Source organism: Carya illinoinensis, chromosome 15 (assembly GCF_018687715.1).
Source record: "Carya illinoinensis cultivar Pawnee chromosome 15, C.illinoinensisPawnee_v1, whole genome shotgun sequence".
NCBI classification, from domain to species: domain Eukaryota; kingdom Viridiplantae; phylum Streptophyta; class Magnoliopsida; order Fagales; family Juglandaceae; genus Carya; species Carya illinoinensis.
The window spans coordinates 4907297-4929132 of NC_056766.1; the positions used below are offsets into that span (position 1 = coordinate 4907297).

The 21836-nt window shown below is 35.8% G+C and overlaps 2 protein-coding genes and 1 long non-coding RNA gene across 3 annotated transcripts; 2 read left to right on the plus strand and 1 right to left on the minus strand.

Annotated features, from left to right (window-relative positions):
- Positions 1 to 1800: 1800 nt before the first annotated feature.
- Positions 1801 to 2383, plus strand: LOC122297724. Its single transcript, XR_006238864.1, has 2 exons — positions 1801 to 2086; positions 2185 to 2383. It is a non-coding gene; the product is annotated as an uncharacterized LOC122297724 (long non-coding RNA).
- A 9583-nt stretch (positions 2384 to 11966) lies between these two features.
- Positions 11967 to 14525, plus strand: LOC122296573. The gene has a single exon (XM_043106379.1). It carries the CDS (start codon positions 11967 to 11969, stop codon positions 14523 to 14525), a length of 2559 nt encoding a protein of 852 aa, XP_042962313.1.
- Positions 14526 to 14692: 167 nt separating this feature from the next.
- Positions 14693 to 20549, minus strand: LOC122296574 (putative wall-associated receptor kinase-like 16). The gene is made up of 2 exons (XM_043106381.1): positions 20300 to 20549; positions 14693 to 15456 (listed from the first exon to the last, which is right to left on the minus strand). The coding sequence occupies exons 1-2, from the start codon at positions 20547 to 20549 to the stop codon at positions 14708 to 14710; spliced, it is 999 nt and encodes a 332-aa protein (XP_042962315.1). The 3' UTR covers positions 14693 to 14707.
- Positions 20550 to 21836: the final 1287 nt, after the last annotated feature.

Below are 21836 nucleotides of genomic sequence, written 5' to 3' on the forward strand. Positions count from 1 at the left end.
TTGAAATCCTTCTAATTCCAGAATTAAAAGCGATTAGTAGGATCACGTGATTGAGGATAATGTCTATACGTTGCAAGCGAAAAAAGTAAGAAATGTCAATATCTTTCACAATTTCTTATGCGCCCATTAGGTAGGAAAAGTTAATTAATGATCATCTTGCTTTCCAATTAACTTTTCGTGCCCACGTGATTGGTCCTACATGATGTCTGATCATCCATGTCTGACATCAGAGTCACTCGTCATTATTATTATTTTCTGTAAGAAATTAATTAAAGGGGAAAAATAGAGTTATGATCAGCATTATACAAAAATAATGGAACGATCGATAATTATGAATAAAAAAACAAAGTTTAATTTGTAGGTGGCCCATTGTTTAGTGTTTTGATCAATTCATTTTAATTTTCGTCATAAATAATAAATTATATTAATTTTCATATCTAAAACAAGCATAATATAATAATTTAAAGTATCAAATCTAGATATTTTAAAGACTTTCTCCCATATATATATATATATATGTATGTATATGTATATATATTATGAATGTATGTCATGATCTCAACATCAATATAATAAGAATATATCCAAACAAATGTAAAATCACTAGAACAAAAAAGAGGTTTGGGAAAGTTGGAAGGATTTGGAAAGATCATAAAGATAGAAAGAAGAAGACATTTGAAGGAAACCATTTGGAAAGAGGAAAAAAGAAAAATCAGAAAATGGAAACACATAAAACGTAAGTTATTTTGACCCACAGGTCTGCGAAAACTAACAAAATAAGCTAAAAAAGAGAAAGCTATTGTCCACAAAATATGATCTTTTTTTCAAAAGAAAAGTAGGAATGAAGAAATTAAAGCAATGCTTTTAACTTTGTATAAGCAAAAGATTCCACAATCCCATCATTGTGGACTATTACAATTAAAGTAGCTATCCATGCAGCAAATACCAAAAAAGATAGAACCAATTAATTTAAACAATTAATTTGTACTACGTTGGGAAACAAAAAACAAAAATTCAAGCAATTGATCAGACAAAAGATATCTTATCCAAATATAAAAGTAGTCAAAAAAAATATTTGAATTAAGCCATCATGTTAATTTATAACTGACAAAGCAAATTAAAGATTCTTATGTATAACAATAATTTAAGAGTTATCTTAATTATGGAATGACTCTTAAAAGAAGTCTTTCTTTTATTTTAGAAGTCTCTCACTAGCACTTTTATGGTTTTTAAGAGTTCAATTAGGCCTAAATTAGATACATGTAATCACAGATTCAACTGGGAAAAAAAATGATAAAATCTCTATCAATTACTAAGAATCTCTCTTCCCGCCCCGGCCCATGCTGAGTAGGATGAACTATCCAAATTTTCAAGTATTGCAAAACTTGTAAACTATCCAAATTGGGTGTTATATATTCTAGTTAGGAATATAATATAAATAATTAATGATGTATTTGGTAATTGAGATAAAATGAGAAATTCTAAAAATTTCTCACAATTTCCTTCCCATATAATATTACTTAAATATAAAATATTTTTTAATCATTTTTTAAACATCTTTAACCATTAAAAAAAATATCTATAAATTTATCTTTTTTTATTGGTCGGTAAACTTATTTATATAAACAAAATAATTTGTTAGAAGGAAGAAAAGACAAAATAATTAATTTGGTCTGATCAAATAATCAGCCCACTTGTGATGGATCCAGTCCATATCTTTAACCCATTAGTGGTCCAATGAGTCCCTGCCCATAAATTAAAAATACCAAGTTGTGAAATTACACCTGGTGCCCCCGTTGACCTCGCGAAGTTTCCCAGAACACGCAGGTCGTCCTCCATTTTCTTCTTACGGCGTTCTGAGAATCATCCAGGAAATTGCTGAGCGGACTCAGTCGCTTCTAGCTTTGTGTGTATATATATATATATATATATATATATATAAGAAAAAGGACAAAGATTAACAAGCTGCATTCTGAGGTTGTTTTGTTCCATCTTCGCCCTACTTTCTCTCTTATAGCAGAAGATCATCGGGATCATCATGTATCAGCTATCGTACGCGTCTGATGTTTGCAACTTCTTGCCTAAGGTTTGCTGGCTAGCTTCTGTAATATTTCTTTTTGCTTTAAATCCCTTTATTCATTTGGAAATAAATAATTTTTCTTTTATTTTTTTGGATGATCACAGGTTTGTTTTGCATGGGAAGGTGGATGAATTAATATTAATGGTGTCGACGATGCTGATAAAGGCCAGGCAATAATTGTCGGAGACTGATCACATGAGTAGCAAACAACATTGGTCAAGTGTCGCATCCATGCATGCAAAACAAGGTTAAGCCTAATTATTTGTCATAATATTAATGATATATTAATTATGGTTATGCACCCATCATGCATATATTTATTAAAAAAATTAAAAAATTAAAAATATATAAGTGAGTACATTTAATAAAGATAATTAAAAGTCATATTATTATCATCTTTCAATAATATTCATTGTCCTCCGTCCCACCATCAATCGGCCCATTTTTGTGGGTCAAGCATGAACGACGTCCGATGATAATCTAGATAATGATAGCCCTCAAAGAAACTTATTCAAGCCCGGATGATAGCCCTAACAAGAGCGTATCTAGATAATGATAAAAATAAATTATAAGATGATCAGGTAATCTAGATCTTCTTCAAACATTAAAGTTCGAAATTAAACTTTCAGTCTGACAAATAACTGATCTCATGCATTCAATTTCAACCGTTTATAAAAATTGGAAGGAATTTGAAAGATAGACTAGAAAGATAGAATTAAAGAAGTAGAAATTTGAAGGAAACATGCATGTGGCAAAAGGGGAAAAAAAAGGGCAAACGTACGCAAATTATTATTAACTTTAGTCCCACAAAATATATGATCTCTTCTTCAAAAGAAAAGCAATGTTTTTAAGTACTTTTGGATAAGCAAAAGATTCCCACTAGCAAATTAAAGCTTATAAAGCAAAAGATTCCCAACATGTTACAATTTATGACTTATAAAGCAAATTAAAGCTTCCCACGTACAATAATTATTTAAGAGCTCAATCGTGGAATGTGTCGTAAAAGAAGTCTTTCTTTTCTTTTCTAAGAAGTCTCCCACTAGCACTACTTGTATGGTTTTTAAAGATTTCAAGTAGGCCCAAAGATACATGTAATTACTAATCCAACGGGAAAAAGCGATAAAATCTCTATCAATTACTAATTAGAATCTCTCCACCTGCCCCATGCTGAGTAGGATGAAGAGATATAGATCATGTCGTTATTTGGATTAACAATTTAATTAAGGAAGGTTTCTATTAAAAATAAATTATTCAAACGAAAAAGAATATGAGTATCAAAATTGCGTTAAAGGCAATGGGATAAATTTGGAAATGTCGTGCAACGCATGATGTTAATTAATTAATTAAAAAATTCTATTCTAACAAATTTATAATTTCACAATATTTTTCTTCAACTTTTTCTTCCCACTTTCTCAAAATCTAATAAAATACCTTAACTCAAGACTATTTCATCACTGTTTGTAGATAATTTTATTACTATTCACTTAGTTCTAAGATACTTCAAGTGTCCAAATAAGTCCTAATTAATCTACAATTTCTCATGCCATCAGTTTAAACTTTTAAAAAAAATGGATATTTCACATGATATAGGAGCAAAGGTCCTAAGTTTGAATTCTGAGTATTCTATGCTCGATCAATGTAACTAAATATTTCACGTATTGAGCTTACTAGCTCATTAAGGAAGAGCTTGACCCACATGTGAGGTAGAATGCTAAAAATATAATACAAATAATTAAATTTAAAATTTTCTACCAGTTTAAAAGATGGAATAAGTGTTGATTTCACAATACTTTCTAATAAAAAAACTAATAAAATTGTTGAGTGTTTTTCATATTTGGAAATTATTCAATTTGGACGTACTGTTGAGTGTTGTTCATATTTATAAATTAATTCCGCCTTTGTAATATTGTTCGTATATTATTTAATAAAAAATAGTATTTAGGGATAAGTAAGCATGAATTGGCGAAGGAAATTCTCAACTTTTAAAACAGCAAATGAGGAACAGATGATGATCACAACGAAAACGCAAATTATACAAAACCAATTACTTATACAAGTAATTACTTTGATCCCACATGCACATCATGATCGAGATCATGTCTGCATAAAGCTAGCTAGATAAACAATGAAGTACGGCAAAGCAAATTATCCAGCAAAACGTGTCTTATATATACAAAGCCAAACGTGTATTCATATAATGGACTGACATATATAGAGAAACTGCACTGAGAGGAACACGACGTGAGCTTCCATCACAGTAGGTCAATGATCGACCTCGCATTTCGCTCTTGAACACCTCTTTAGGATATTAGTGACATTCTTTTCCCCCCCTTTTACTGCCAATCATCAGACCAAAGTAAGTTGTGAAAGAAAATATATGTGAATTTTGGTCGTATACGTAACTGGATATGATATTAGACGTTAGAAATGTGTTTGAAGTATAAGATGGCTTCAAAAAATATTGTGACTGTTTTAAATTTGACAAAAAGTTTTGTGGTATGGTTTTGGTTACTGAAATTATTAAGAATTAGAATTCATGAAAATTAATGTACATAACTGGATAAATTGGATAAAATCTCAATTGAAAAACAATATGCATGCATGGTACTGTAGAGTGTAGACTGCCCGTCCAAACAAGTAAAATTTATGAACATTCTATTCATATATAGGCAATCATTGACTTACTCTATATATGAATATAATTACGATCCTTATATTGATAGAATATACTCATAATATTCTAGCATATATGATGATACTATGACTTATTTTTTACTATATTTAGTTTATTATGTAAATCAATTACTATTTTTGATTTATTGTATATCTATTATTTCTGATCAGGCCTCATTTACCTATAAATATGGCCTTCCATTGTACAGTTTCACATATAGAAATACAAGTTATTCTCGGTCAATTTCATTTCAACCTATTATTTATCATGACAATAGAGCACCAATTTCTTAAGTTCTCTTACAATGTTTCTTTTTCTATTTGTGATAAATCTCATATTCAATATATTATTACCCGTTCTTTTCCGTTTACCACACGTGGTCGATATAGTTGCTGCTCTCCTTCTCATCATCAATCTTCTACATCGGCTAACTACTTCTATTGTAGTTTTATAAACACTAACCACTACCATATATAGCTTCATTTTTGGGGCAAAAATTATAGAATTTTGCTATGTACAAGCAAAGTCGCGTACTAATCTGCGTACCAATACTGATTCCTTCATATTCAAAATTTAAATTAGCACTGTTTTAAATAAAATCTATTTTTGACCAATCACATTAAATTGATGCACATATTAATGCGTAGTTATGCTTGCAACTAGATTTTTTCAAAATTATATCATTTTGACTAGATATGCACCCCACGTGCCACCTAAAATGTCTACCCACCATCCACTTGTGCCATGCGCCACACGCGCTAAGACATCTTCTGCTCAACTTCATTTCTATCTTGTTATTTATCACTCCTATAATTTACCACTAGTATAGTATAGTTACGGACATCCTATATATCTCGAAGAGCAGAGATAAATTAAATTACTGATCCATAGTGTTGTGTCTCTTTTGTCCTTTTAAATTGCAGAAAAAAGGATTGTACTGCTGTACGTGTGCATGTTCGTTGACCATACCTTTTACTTACTGAGTCTTACTAGGTACAAGCATGCAATTTGGCACACCAAATCATGTACCACGGCTTTTTTTATTGAAAAAAATAAAATTTAAGAAAAAAAATGTCATCTATATCATAAAAATAATTTTCATCTTCAATTTATACCGTTTTATTAAATGGATGCCTTACATATCAGTATTGCTGGCCGATTTGGTGCGCAAACTTGCTTGCAAGAAAAATTTTCCTTACTTTTAAACATATCTTTTGAGAAAAGTGTATCTCGTCATATGGATAGAATGAAAGTACTTTTTTTCCTTTAAGTAGCTCCACGAGTAGTGCTCCAAAACTATAAACATCACTTTTCTCCGTCAATTGGCTTGCCTGCAAGCCACCAGTTATATTCATTGTCTTCCGTCCCACCATCAATCGGCCCATTTTTGTTGATCAAGCATCGAATGACGTCCCACTAGTGACATGAGTACCACGCAATGCCCTCAATGAAACCTATTCGAGGCCGGATAATCAGAAAGATAGAAAAAAGTAAAAATTTGAAGGAAACCATGCATGTGGCAAAAAAAAAAAAAAAAAAAAGGCAAACGTACGCAAATGAATTATTATTAACTTTAGTCCCACAAAATATATGATCTCTTCTTCAAAAGAAAAGCAATGTTTTTAACTTTGAATAAGCAGAAGATACCCCCAATCCCATCATTGTGGGCTATAATTAAAGTACTAGGTGTCCATGCAGCGGCAAATACCAAAAAGGTGGAATTACCAATTTAAGCAATTAATTTGCACTAAATTGGGAATTAACTTAACGAGAGCATCTAGTACTCTATATGATCCTTACATGATCTCTCTCTTGAGCATCTATTTAATCAGAATATTAGCCACTTATTAGATCCTCAGCTGCCTCGAATATCGCCGGCCTTCAAATTAACAATCCGTTCTCCTTTAATTTAGAGTAAGCTGTAATAAAGTTGCCATTATTAATTAACAGACAAATTATTTCAAAGCCATTACATATTTTGGAGAAAACATATTTATAAGCCTCATTTTTTACATCAAATTATATATAGCAAAACTTTTTTTAAAGATGAAGCTAGCCGATATATTCATACTCCAATTATAGATTAATGCTTTATTCTTTATGTATCAAATTAACAAAAATAAAAACCATGTGTTTAATTATAAAAAAAGGGGCAAACAATGCTCACATCGAATTTCAATTACATGTAGTTAAGATTGTTAAAACTGTGAGTTATACAATATATAGTAGTCCCGGCGGTTAGATCTAAGCGAGATATTAATTTACATTATACGTTTTTCGTAGTTTCAAAAACATGAATGTATCAGTATTAATAATTTAGAGTACAAAATGTAAAAGTTCTAGTAATATTTAAAATATACAAAAAAATAAAAATATTTCTTGTGTGGAACAAGAGAGAAAAAGATGAATGCCTCATGTTTATGATTGGCCGAAAAGCAAAAGATCCCCACAATAATAATTTAAGAGCTCAATCATGAAATAACTCAAAAGAAGTCTTTCTTTTCTTTTCTTTTCTTTTTTAAAAAGCCTCCCACTAGTAAGTGGGAGACTTCTATGCTTTCTAAGAAGTCTTTCTTTGCTATGCTTTTTAAGATTGTTGGACTAACAGTATTAAATAAAGAATGGTGTCTATTAAAAATAAATAATTAGTCAAGGGAAAAACGAATGAATTTCATGTGTCTAAAAATATATATATATATATATATATATATATATATATATATATATGTATATATATATTCAAAAGGACGTAAAAGTAAAGAGTCTTTGGATCCTTCTTGTTGGCCAAGTCGTTGTTGCAAAATCAGAACTCCATTCAATTTCGATCAACCAGAAAGATAGAGAGAAGTAGAAATTTGAAGGGAAACATATGCATGCAAGTGGAAATTAAAGGAAAAAGGATAAAACGCAAAACGCAAATTATTTTGACCCCACTGGTCTATAAAAGCTAATGTTCCAACAAAATATGATTAAAGTAGGAAGAACGAAAGCAATGTTGTTAACTTTGGATAAGCAAAAGATTCCCCAATCCCATTATTATGAGATACTTAATTATAAAGTTATCCTTTTTCTCTCTCTCAGTCACTGTATCGTTTCAAAGCCATTATAATATTTAAAAAAAATCTATTTATAATCTTTATTTTTTACATGCCCAGCTATAATAATAAATTATTGATGTTTCTTTTTTAAGTTATATATATTAATGGACCCATTATAAATGGTCATGTGCTAACAGTGAGGCTAGCCGTTACATTTTTTTAACAAAACTTTACAATTATGGATAACAAAACTTTACAATTACAGACCAGTTTATGTATAACAAAACTTTTTTTTTTTTTTTTTAAAGTGAGGCTAGCCGTTACATTTACAATTATGGAATGTTTTGTCCTTAATGTATCCATTAATTATCAAAACTTAAAAAATATAGCCTTTAATTATAAAAAACGCACTACAAAAAAAAGGGCTATTTGCGGCTAAATTTATTTCCGGCGGCAATATTTTAGTCGCAAATATCCGGTTTTGTAACTTCGGGAAAATGTTCGTGTCAACCAGAAAATGTAGCCGGAAAATAGAACTATTTGCGGCGAAATTTTTGAGCCGGAAATATTTTGGCCGCTAATAGTTCAATTTCCCCTCCAAAATCGACTTAATAAGATTCTCGCCGTTATACGTACATTATTACAGCGACAGTTCTTAATTGTTACGGCGACTTTTTGGGCGCCTTAATAAGTTGACCACTTATTTCCCTCCCGCGTCATACTTTATTTTCCCACGCTCGATTTTTCCCTCTCTTTCTTTCGCTCTCTCTCTCTCGCTCTCGGGTTCTTCAGGGGGGTAACGCCATCGCCGCCGACAACTCGCCGTCTTCTCGCCGCTGTCGACTCGCCGTCTGCTCGCCGTCTTCTTGCCGGTGAGTCTGTATTTACTACTCTCAGGCTCCATTAATCTCTCTCTCACTCTCTGTAACCCTCACCCCTCCGAGTTGTGCCATTTTCATCTGTCCTTGAAACAAATTACAGACTGGTTCTGAGTTTCTTCTCTCCTTTATTTCTGACATTTCTGTAATTTTAGTTAATCAAAATTATATATACTTTAGGTTAGGTTAATATCGTGCCGCATTATATATTTCGTTGGGTTTGTGTACATGACGAGGCTCTGTTTTTGTATGTATCAGCGGCCTCCAATGTTTGTGACTTTCATGGCTTTCTAGCTGATTATAAAAAAATAATGTTTATGAAACTTATAAAAAATAAGTTTTTATCTACATAAAGTCAGAATACAAAGCATTAATTTTCTTTTCTTTTATATATATATATATATATATTAAGTAGAAACTTGTGGGGTATTTAAGGGCACTAATTGGAAAATCTCAGGAAGTGGAATCTCCTTTGATCTTTACAAAAGTGCATTTGATCTTTAGGCATGTGAATTCTTTTTGGCTCATGGGGCTGACAGGGCAGTGTTCATAAGAATTATACCACAAAGGTCATGTACGTATGACCTAGCTCCTAAGTTTTATATATTAGTAAATTTTTCTAAGAATGTAATTAAGTGACAATCGTACTGAATTAAAGCAATGAGATCTATATATGAGGTTGTTTTGTTTTGTGTTTTTGTTTTTTTGTTTTTAAATGTAATGTTGCTTTATTAGGAACAGATCAAATAAGGAGATCAAGCATATATTACTAGTTGTTGTCCATAACACAAGTGCTGATAATTTCCAAATATCTTCAAAGTTTTATTTTGTTGGAATACTATAAATTATATTTGTAGAGCCAATTATGAGTATATGTGTTCCCTTTTCTTTTTTTCTTTTTTTTTTTTTGAGATTATGAAACCTCATTTGAACAATAATCAATAGCCAAAATAGAATGTATGTACCTAATTTAGTAATTGCTTCTTTAGAAAGATGCAGTTGCTTCTTTAGTAATTCAATACATATTTTTTTCCTCTTTTATCTTTTTGGAGCATGTTGCAGACTCTACACCCTCGAATTAACAGTACTCCAAAGTTGCATTTGCATGTTGGGTTTGCTGAGGTGTGTGTCTGCATTACGAGCATGCCTGGCCTAGTACTGGATTTAGCATATATGTAAGAAAGGAAACTACGGCTGCTTGAATTATACTCACAACCTTTTCAGAAGACATATCAGTGAATAACTTGATTTTCTCACACGTGTGGGATTTAGCACTGTGGTTTTTATTCCATATTGATTCCTTTACAAACATTGGTGGGTGCTTATGGTTATATGTTGTATTATTATTGAATTGTTCATATTTCAATCTTTACTCTTATGATTTGTCAAATCTGTTGTGTTTATGGGGTGATAAGCTAGCATACAACTTTCTAATCTCCTCCTTATAAAAAACTAGCATATACAAATTTTTGTGTCAAAGATGCATGTAAACTTGTGCCTGTTCAATCTGAGTGAACTTTAGAGGGACAGGCCCTAGTTCTATTCAAAGAGCATAACACGAGAGCGAGTCAGTATTCCGTTTGTTACTGATTTAGTGAAGTTTGCTCTTTGTTTGTCAATCCAATCTTTCAACACCAACGTAATGTTTGATTCACTAAAATATTTACAGATTTTCTTTCTTGTTCAATCGAAATTCTCAATCATGATTAAATTGTATGCATTCCATTCTCCTACATTAAGAGGATTGTGACCCTATAGTCAATGATTTTTGTACGCCTATGAAATGTATGCCATGAAATTTAATTCATAATCTAGATTCATTTTTCTATCGCTTAAGAACTTCTGTTTAATTGAAAACTTAAGTGCTTAATTACTCTCTAGGGGACATAAATTTTGGAAGTATGCCATGTCTGCTACAGTCATAAATATATTCACATAGCAGTAAAATAATCCATGTGGGATCGATTGTGGCTGCAGATGAGAACCCTCTCTTGATCTTGACACATGGTCACTTGTTATCAGGCCAATGCCAATGCCAATGCTCTAAGATTGTAAACTCAAGTTTCCAATGTTTTTGAAAAAGCCCAGATGTATGCATTGATATTACTGAAGGAATAAACACTTTCTTTTGTTTTTTTGATTTGCATGCTGTTTGGCAGTAAGCATGTGTAAAAAGAAGAGTTTTTCACTTTTTGGCTCACTTTATTTGTTTCCAACACACATTTATAACTTTTATACATGCATAAAATTGGTACAAGACCAGCTACGTCAATTGGTACTTAAAACAGCACATGCCATGAGCACTTGCATGCATTATTAATTTATAGGATTTGAGAAGCTTTTGATAATGATTGCACAATGTTCTGAATTTTATAATAATTCATATATGCATGCACTTCATTTGCACCTTATTCTCTCATTAATGTGCTACTTATGGTGCTGATCATGAGGGAATTACTTGACAAAAATTAAGCAGTGATGACAACATTTAATTTCTTATTGATCGATTTGGAATAAATTAAATTAAGCATGCACAGTGGCCTTGATAATCATTCATTGTGACTCCAAGGTAGGGCTACTTTATAAAGAGAAAAGGAAAATCTTCCACAAACGTATAATAAATTAAAAAGCATATAATTTATCACTTTTGGCTTTTCTAGATTCATTTTTTTGTTTGTCATTATGGTAGCTGCTGTTGTTGGTATTAAGACTGATTCTGGCAATGCTAACACACCATTATGCTAGCTGCTGCTGTTGGTATTAAGACTGAATCTTTTTTTGTCATTACGCTAGCTGCAACAATTCAGATGAAATCTCATTTATTGGCAATGCTAACACTGCAATTTGATTGCATTATTGAAACTTTCACACTTTGATAATATAGCCGAATTGATCATATTTCCATTTTTCATATAAATAATATTGATCAGCTGTGGTAGCCCTTCTAATATTTTCTGCCTAGTCATGGTCCAACACTTTGTGAAACAAACTGAGTTCATTTATTTGTGACTATATACGATGACCCTTCTATAGCTATGAGACCTTGATATACTGTGGGGCATATAGGATATATAGCATCTAGAAATAAGTATATTTTATTTCTAGAGATTCCAGCCCCTCTTCTATATATATATACACATGTATATATATATATACACAAAGGAGTAAAGCTGCCTACCCTTTCAAACTCCAAAACAAACTTTTGTGATGCTTACGTGATTTAACATATGATCAAGGTGGCATTGAGCTGTATTTATCCCTTACTAAACAACTTTTGCACCTCTACTTATTTCTAGATGGACAAGAGTTGGATGCAAATCTCTGATAGATTTGGATCTCAGGAATATGCTGAAGGAATAAAGGGGTTCCTTACCTTGGCCCGAACTTATGCTACAAGTTCGGAAATTCGCTGCCCATGTGTCCGATGTTCAAATAATTACTTCCTACTTATAAGTCAAGTAGAAAGACACTTGTTCATTAAAGGTATTGACAAGAATTACACGACATGGATTTTTCATGGTGAAGAAGAAGATTTAATCATAAGTGATGATGATGATAATGTACATGAAGTTGATGAAGATGATGACTTCATTGATGAAGTTGATGTTATGTTACGAGATATTCGGGCTGGGGGATTTCCTGATGTTCCCATAAGCAATTCATTCCATGCTTCGGGTTCCACATCGGTCGATACCTTTTCATCTCAGACTTTTGACCAGCTGTTGGCTGATTCCCGGCGTCCTCTTTATGAAGGTTGTACAAAGTATTCTAAACTATCATTCACTGTCAAGTTGCTGCACATTAAAACACTTGGTGGTTGGAGTGTAAAGTCTTTCGACATGCTTTTACACTTGTTGAAATCGGCTTTTCCCAATGCCCTTTTGCCAAATTCATATCAAGAATCACGTAACTTGGAAAAAGGGCTGGGCTTTACTTACACCAAGATACATGTTTGTCCGAATGACTGCATACTTTATTGGAGGGAAAATTTGGATAAAGATGAGTGCCCGAAATGTAAACTTTCAAGGTGGAAATTTAGCAACACTAAGAAGAGGCGAATTCCTCAAAAGGTTTTAAGACATTTTCCGTTAAAGCCAAGGTTGCAGAGATTGTTTATGTCACAAAAAACATCAGTTGATATGCGGTGGCACAAGGATCAGCGTGTCATTCAGCAAGATATTCTAAGTCATCCTGCTGACTCTGAGGTGTGGATGACATTTGATCAAGAGCATGCTTGGTTCGCAGAAGATCCAAGAAATGTCAGGCTTGGTTTAGCTAGCGATGGTTTCAACCCATTTAATAATTTGGCTAAACCTTATAGCGTATGGCCAGTGATTCTTGTCCCTTACAACTTACCTCCGTGGTTGTGCATGAAGGATCCATTTTTTATCACTTCACTCTTGATTCCTGGACCAAGATCACCAGGAAATGAAATCGATGTTTATCTTCAGCCTTTGATAGATGAATTGATTGATCTATGGGATAATGGTGTTGATACATACGATGCAAAGGGCAAAGAGACTTTCAGATTGCATGCAGCATTGCTATGGACAATCAACGACTTTCCTGCTTATGGAAACCTCTCCGGGTGGAGTACTAAGGGGAAGATGGCATGTCCATCGTGCAAGGAAGAAACAGATTCGATGTGGTTGCCGTATAGCCGAAAGCATTGTTACATGGGTCATCGCCGATTCTTGCCACCGGGCCATATCTGGAGAAAGAAAAAGACTATTTTTAATGGGTGTGCAGAGCATCGTGATCCACCTACAATGTATTCAGGAGAAGATGTACTCATTCAACTCCAAAATATTCCTGATGCAAATTTTGGCAAAGCTATAAAGAAAAGAAAGCGTACCACAGAGGAGTTCAATTGGACCAAGAAAAGTATCTTCTTTCAATTGCCATATTGGTCGACTATAAAGATTAGACATAATCTAGATGTAATGCACATTGAGAAGAACATATGTGACAACATCTTAGGAACTTTGATGAATATCTCTGGCAAAACTAAAGATCATCCTAATGCACGTCGTGACCTTTCCACTCTCAATATAAGGGAGGAGTTACACCTTATTCAGGATGGACAACGCATTCGTATGCCACAAGCATGTTATACGTTGTATGGATCTGAGCGGACTGGTTTTTGTAATTGGTTGCACGGTGTGAAATTCCCGGATGGTTTCGCTTCAAACATTGCCAGATGTGTTAGTGTAAGTGACTGCAAAATCTCGGGGATGAAAAGTCATGATTGCCATATTTTCATGCAAAGATTACTTCCTGTTGCAATTTCTGGATACTTACGCCAAGATGTACGGTTGGCACTAACTGAGCTAAGCACTTTCTTCAAGGAATTGTGTGCTAGAACATGTAAGAAGGAGGTCTTAGCGCGGCTTCAATCTGATATCGTCGTTATTCTTTGCAAGCTTGAGATGATTTTTCCGCCTACCTTTTTCGACATAATGGTGCACTTAGCCTATCACTTGCCACGTGAGGCCTTGCTTGCAGGGCCAGTTCAATATAGGTGGATGTATCCTTTCGAGAGATATCTCGGAAAATTCAAGAGATATGTTAAGAATAAGGCCTACCCGGAAGGTTCAATAGTTGAGGCCTATATCCATGTTGAATGCTTGAATTTTTGTTCCATGTACCTCCATGATGTTGAAACTAGATTCAATCCTCCTAAACGTAACGTCGATGAAGGAGAAGAGGGTGTACGAGAGGGACTATCTGTTTTTTCACAGAAGGTGCGACCCATGGGTTTTGCATCACGTCACCAAATAGACGATGATGCTTTTATAAAAGCCAGATGGTATGTTCTTAATAACTGCACAGAGATTGGAGAATACATAAAGTAAGTAACCAAACTAGTTACCAACTTAGACACTTTCCATTCTCAATATACTAATTTATGTTGCATCCCCTACATATACTTATATGGTGTTACATGGGCTTTTGTCTAGTGAGCACTACATGCAAGTGAGTGAAGAGTATCCCAATAATGCCGATAGTATGCATGCTGCAAAATTTCCAGACTGGTTCAAGTCACAAGTATGCAAACTACAACATCAGCAACTTTTTTTAGTTCTTCAGCATTACTCCCATCGTAGATGTGATCATCAAGAATTTCCAATAGACGATCCTGTTCTACCATAGAAACAAAGTATGTAGCCAAATTTCTCTCATTTTCAGGCCTAAGGAAACAAATTACTTTCTTACCTGTTAATAACTCTGCTAAAACAACACCAAAACTATAGACATCACTTTTTTCCGTGAGATGACTAGTACGATAGTATTCTGGATCCAAGTACCCATGTGTTCCTTGCACCAACGTAGTTAAATGTGCTTGATCCAAAGGAATGAGCCTTGAAGCTCCAAAGTCTGATACTTTTGCTGTGTGGTTATCATCCAAAAGTATATTTGCAGTTTTCACGTCTCTATGTATAATTGGCATAGAAGCTTCACAATGTAAGTATGCAAGAGCTCCTGCAGTTTCTGTAGCTATCTTCATACGCTTGTCCCATGAGAGTAAGGACGATCGGCTTGTATCATGAATATAGTCATAAAGTGTCCCATTACTGATGAACTCATAGACTAGTAAGGGAACTTCTGTTTCCAAGCAACAACCTAACAATTTGACAACATTCCGGTGGTTGATTTGAGTAAGCACAATTACCTCGTTTATGAATTGCTCTATCTGACTTTGATCACTAATTTTGGACTTTTTAATAGCAACCACTTTGTTATTTGGCAACACTCCTTTGTAAACAGTGTCATCATTGTGGGAAGCTAGGCCATATTAGACCAAACTGTTTTAAATTAATGAGTCACTTTGTGCATGCTCCTGCTTTTGTTAATAGTAGAACTGCTTATCCTTCTGGAAGGGGTAAGAGTTACATGAATGACTCTAAGAATGTCTCAACCTTCTTGAGACAAAGAGCTCACAAAGCAAGCCCCGTGTGTCATCATTGTGGTAAGATTGGTCACATCCGACCAAACTGTTTTGAGCTTAAGAGGCACACCAAGAAAATTGAAAAGCCTTTCTCAAAGAAATGGATACCAAGGTGGATCATCCAAAAGGGAAAGACGCGTGCCACACATGGTTTTGGTGCTGTAGACTGACAGGTATGCATTACATGCATTACATACATTACATGCATTTTTGTTTTATTTTGTTGTTGTTTATTTTTCTTGGTTGTTGTTGTCTAGTTTCTTTGTCGTTGTTTGCTGCCCCTACATGCACTTCATGATTGGGCTATATGATAGTGGGGTTGTTATTTCTAAAATCTAAGTGCATGTGTCTTTTGAGATTTGTATCATATTTCTATATTTTACAAAGATTTGGAACATGAGTATCTCGTGTAATCTGTGACTGACATCACACACTTCACTCCAAACTCGGTCAATTGACATTTCACCACTTGTGAGTTTATTGGGGAGGCAATCAAAAGTGGTAGGAAGCTCTATCTTCATACAGAATTGACCACGGGCTAGATGACCTCATCATGGTTCATTTGTGCAAAAATATGTATCTCAAAAGGAAAAGAAAAAGTGAAGTTGTAATATAAAAAAAAAAAAAAAAAAAAAAAAAAAAAAAGGGGAAAAGAAAAAGGAGGGTGAAAAACAGAATAAGATTTCTGTTTTCTTGAGCATACTGAGACAAGTATTTAAAACAGAAAGATTCAGGTCCTAGCAGCATTAGGTTTGACTTTCTGTGTCTTGAATGAGCTTCCCAAGCACCTATGGTTTCATGTTCAGCCCAGCCCCACTCACGCCTTACGGTTGAAATTTCTTGATTGAGCAAGGACCGCTTTAAACACGCACGTCTATATTACTTGTGATACTTTGTTTTAAATTGCGTGTTTTATGGGAATATGATGCTTCTCTACATTTGATAAGTACTCTTGGTGTGAAAATTGACATTCCCAATATTTGTCCAAGTCATGTGAGTGTTATGTGCTTCAAAACTGGGCAAAATGTGTTTTTCTGGAGGTCTCGCTCGACCATAGCTCGACCCTCGCTCGAGCTACAACCGCTCGACAGCCGCTCGAGGGTTTTAAGTTCGCTCGAGCGAACGTCTGGTATAAAAACCCAGCGCTGCTCGAGCCGCTCGAGCACAGTTCACTGTTTTCTCTTCCAGTTTCGTCTCCCGTGTGTTTTTCTTCTTCGTTTCTCAGTTTTTCTTCGTTTAATCGAGCTATTTCCTTCCGAAATCATCCCCAAATCAAGGTAAAGCCCTTTCTCTCTTGTATTTTCGTGATTTGGTGATTTTATTTTGGGTTTTTCCGTGTGTTTTGCATATGGGTTTCGGATTGGGGTTCTTTGAATGTCTTTCTTCGATTCTTCGATTGTTTTTCATTTATCTTGGTCTATTGAGGCTATTGTACAGCCATTGTTGGGTTTTTGGTTGTATTTAGGAGGATTTTGAAACTCCCATGGGGTTTTGGCCGAGTTTCACACTTGGATGCACTCCAAGTGTTCAATAAAATGCCTAAATGAAGTTTGATTTTGTTTTTTCAACATGCATTGGCATAGCATTGTTCACATACCTATTTCATGTCTATCCTAGGTTTGAGACATCGTTTAACTAGGATTGCATTATGTTTTGAAGGTGTTTTGGCTTAGAATTGGTTTTGGTTTGCACATGGGTCATGCATGAGGTTTGGCTCTCGCTTGCCAATGGGTTGGAATTGGCTTGTAAATGGCTTGGCATTGTCATTGCATAAGAGTCATGCACATGGGTTGGTATTGGCTTACATGTGGGTTGTCATTGCATATGTGTCATGCACATGAATTGGCTTGCAAATGGTTGGCATGTACTATTGTTTTGAAAAATGAAGAGTGACATCGGGCATGCACCAAGTCTTGCATTGTCGGTTGGCATTGTTGCGTCAGCATGCATGCATTCATCACATCTTTGCATTGCCTTAGCCTTGTCTAACGTCTTTGACTCTGTCTACAGCCGACACCATGTCTCGACGTGTTCGTCCTCGTCAAAACCCTCCTGCACCCGTTCAAGCTCAATTCCATAGTGCCCGAGCCCAGGAGTTATACTCTCAGAACTTCTCGCATCGTGCTCTCATAGTCGAGCGTGAAGTGACCTTAGGTGAGCTTACCGAGACTATCATTCCCCGTATCTTTGAGTCTCGTCAGTGGCAAGCATTGACCACTGGTCATCCCACTCCTTCTGTGGAGATGGTTAGGGAGTTTTACTCCAATATTCATGACATATCTGTTGATGACTCGTTTGAAGTCAGTCTCCGGAATGTCGTTTTCAGAGTTACTCCGGGCATGATAGCGACTCTGCTAAATGCCCCTCGTGACCATTATCCCGAGTTTCCTTACTCGCGGACATCACCTCCCAATCCACAAGTCATTGCTAGTTGTCTCTGTGGTCGGCCTAGTAGTTGGGAAGGGACAACCCCTATTTCCACTGCTCGTTTTACCCCTGATCATCTCATTCTTAGTAGGATTGTTCTTACAAACTTAGATCCTACAGGCCATAATAGTGATGTGGGTCTTGACCGTGCCCTTCTGATATATGCCTTGATCAATGGTGTCACCATTGATCTAGGAAGTCTGTTGTGTCGGGTTATCATTGAGGCGTATCGGTCCACCAAAACACGGACTGGCTTGCCTTTACCATGTCTAATCACCCGAATAGCTCTCTCCCAATCCGTTGTTTTCCATGATCAGGAGCCTCGAATTGCACTTAAGGCTCCTATTGGTCGTAGGACGGTCCAGTTCAGTCGTGCTCACACAACTCCACAGCCTATCCGTGTTGAGCACCCTCCCGCTCCCTCCTCTCAGCCTTCGAGCTCCCGACCATCTAGTTCTCAGCCGTCTCCCTCGGCTCCATCCAGCTCTCGGCCATCTTCCTCGGCCCCCGGCTCGTCTGAGCCCTTTCAGCAGGTACTTGAGTATCTAGCCCGTCTTGAAGCGCGGTTCGATACTTTTGATGCCACGGTTCACAGCCTTGATGTGAAAGTTGATAACCTACAGCAACTGATGACTCAACGTTTCAACGACATCGAGAGGCAGCTTAATGAGGATAATGAGGATACCGATGGTGATGATTGAGACCCTTGGCCTCTTGTGACAAAAAGGGGGAGATTTTGGGGAGATTGGTATCATTGTTGAGGGGGAGTAGTACGGTAGTACTAACTCAGGGGGAGTGTTACCTGTACAAACACTTTTTTATTTTGGGGGAACAGCAGCTTTTTGTTATTTCTGTTGGTTTATTTTTCTTGTTAGCTGCTGATTGTTTGACTAATGTTTCTTGAACTCATGATTTGTTGCTTAATGAAGTATTTCTTTTCTAGTTATGATTTGATTTGAAAATTATGATTTGAGAATTGCAAATACATTTTTGTGCATATGTGAATGGGTATGTTTAACTGTTTGCTAAGCGTGTGCAGAAATATTTCAACATGTTCAAGAATATGGATCTAGTTGGGTGTGCTAGGATTAGGTCCTATGTATAGGTTAGAGGTTTTGTCACAGAAATGCCAAAGGGGGAGATTGTTGAGGGAAAAATGAGTGTATTGGCATATTCTTGTGAAAACCTATGTAAAAGAGTGTTGTAATAAGTGTCGTTGCGGAAAGCTTGAAGTGTGCTCATCATTGGTCAAAAGAAGCAACTTCGCTCGACCCTCGCTCGACATAGCGCTCGAGCGAACTTGGGCAGATTGCACCGCTCGATCCTCGCTCGACATGCAGCTCGAGCGAACTCAGACAGATTCAACCGCTCGACCCTCGCTCGACATACAGCTCGAGCGAACCCAGGCAGAGTGTTTCGCTCGACTCTCGCTCGACACTGAGCTCGAGCGAACTCAGGCAGAGTCAACCGCTCGATACTCGCTCGACATGGCGCTCGAGCGAACTCAGGCAGAATTCGGCGCTCGACCTTCGCTCGACACCTCGCTCGAGCCAATGTTCCAGATCACTCACAATGTAGGGTTTTGAACGCCTCATTTGATGGGAACTATAAATAGAACAGCATGGCTTCTGTTCTAGTGTGGAGAATCAGAGCAAAAACCCTAAGGGCCTCCAAGAACATCTTAGAGCAATCTCTCCCCCATTTGATTGATTCTTTCTTGGAAAAACATTTCTCCACCACAACAAACACAAAAATCAGCTTTTACTTGAGTCCATTGAAGTGGACATTTTTGTTGGCCGGAAGAGTCCGGAGCTGCCGTTGATGCAGAGATCGAGAGGTTCTCGTGGGAAGCTATAGGAAGGTCGGAGTTCCGACACTACATGCGTGTAGAGATCGAGTGGGTCACTCGTGGTGTTGCAAGCCAAGTTTAGCTACTACAAAGGTTTTGTGAGTGTTCTAAATTGGTTGTAACAAACTAAAGTTTCTATAGTGGATTTGAGGTGGTGTCTTACACCCGGAGTGGTTTTAGATTTTGAAGAGGTTCTTCAAATGAGTTTCCACTCCGTGAACAAAATCATGTGTTGATTATTTGTGTTATTTGTTTCATTTATTATCTGCTTGTTTGATTAATTTTCAAAAGGCCATAAAAATTAGTTTACACCTATTCACCCCCCTCTAGGTGTAGTGTTGTGTAGAACCACTGCTTTTTCACTCTGCAAAGGTGGGCTACGGGGTTTGAGACTCGCAGTTCACCATTCGGTACTGATATGTTCTCAACAGGAATATCATGGTCCAGAAATGGTTTTGGAGGATCGAACGTGTGGTTACAAGTGATGAGAAAAGGTTTGTCAAGGTAACAGCCCTCGCTTGTTCCAAATGGGTAGGGGATTTTAATATTTCCACACTCGCGGTCGCAGGTTGAGTTTGCAATAGATACTGCTGTGGCTGCTAAAATTATGACCCCGAGTAGCAGTTGTTGCAGAAGTTTTCCAGCCATATCCATGGCTTTCCTTTCCTGCACTCTGCTTTCTTTGTGCTGCAGACAGCTTTAAATGCCCTCCTCAATTAGGTGCGTACCTTTAGCGAGACTAATTAGGATGAGTTAGAATTTTCATTCAACGCAAAACAGCAAGAAATATGTCTCAATACAAACAGCTTGCGTTTTCTTTATATGGTTCGTTAACAAACATAGATATATAGCAAAGTAAACAGGTCATGTACATTAATCCATAAAACCGGAACAGCCCATTCACCGGCACCAAATGAGAATATATATCACATTAACAGAACAACATCATAACTCGAGTATAGTATGCAGCGCCACAAACATGCAGCAACATGATTAATTGGATGGAAATTGGGAAAGAACAACCGTATGACGTTGACAAAATGCATGCAGCTCGAGTTGTAGAAGAGAGAGACAAATATAAACAGGCAGCTATAACCGCGTGTAGAATGTACCAACATAAACAAATCACAGAAGGGAATTCCTGCCAAAAACTCAAAGGAACACTGTTCCGAATGGAGTTTTAATTAGCCTATAGGTTTGTTATTTTTATCTCCATTTTCAGGGAAGTAAAAGTCATTTTCTTTCTCGAGCAGCAAAGGGGAAAATTGCGTGAGAATAAGATAGGTTTCCTGATAGCAGATCTATGAACCTCACCTCTCCCACTTGAGCACAATAGGATTATTAGCCACTTCCTTCAGCTGCCTCACTTTCCCTTCATTTGCTCTACCTTTCTTAAGAACTTTGAAACAATCTATTTTTCTTTAAAGAAGAAAGAGATACATATATAGACTTGTCTGATCCTCTATCGAACCAACTTAAGCCTTTTTCCCCTCTTGGTTCAACAAAATATGATCTCTTATTCAAAAGAAAAGTAGGAAGGAAGAAAGCAATGTTTTTAACTTTGGATAAGCAAAAGATTCCCCAATTTCATCATGATTGTGGCATATATATAAAGTAAGTATCCTATGCATTCCTCAAGCACCAAGAAGGTGGAACCAATTTAAGCAATTAAGGTGAAGCCAATATATTTATACTCCAATTATGCAATGTTTTATCCTTTATGTATCAAATTATTAAACTAAAAAATATAGCCTTTAATTATAAAAAACGGACATATAATACTCATATTGAACATCAACCGTTAAGATGAATAAAAAAATGCAAGGTGTACAATATTTATTGACGGTCAAATATAAGTGTAAAACTTGTAGTAGTACTATTTAAAATATACAAACAAGTATTTCCAGTGTGGAAAAAGAAGGCTAAAAAAAACCAAAATAG

Excerpts from the sequence above, each read along its gene's own strand:
- LOC122296573 (XM_043106379.1), top strand. The coding sequence starts at position 11,967 with ATGGACAAGAGTTGGATGCAAATCTCTGATAGATTTGGATCTCAGGAA.
- LOC122296574 (XM_043106381.1), bottom strand. The coding sequence starts at position 20,549 with ATGGATATGGCTGGAAAACTTCTGCAACAACTGCTACTCGGGGTCATA. Across the intron at positions 15,457-20,299 it reads GAACATATCAGTACCGAATG|CTTCCCACAATGATGACACT; the intron begins GTGAACTGCGAG and ends AATATGGCCTAG.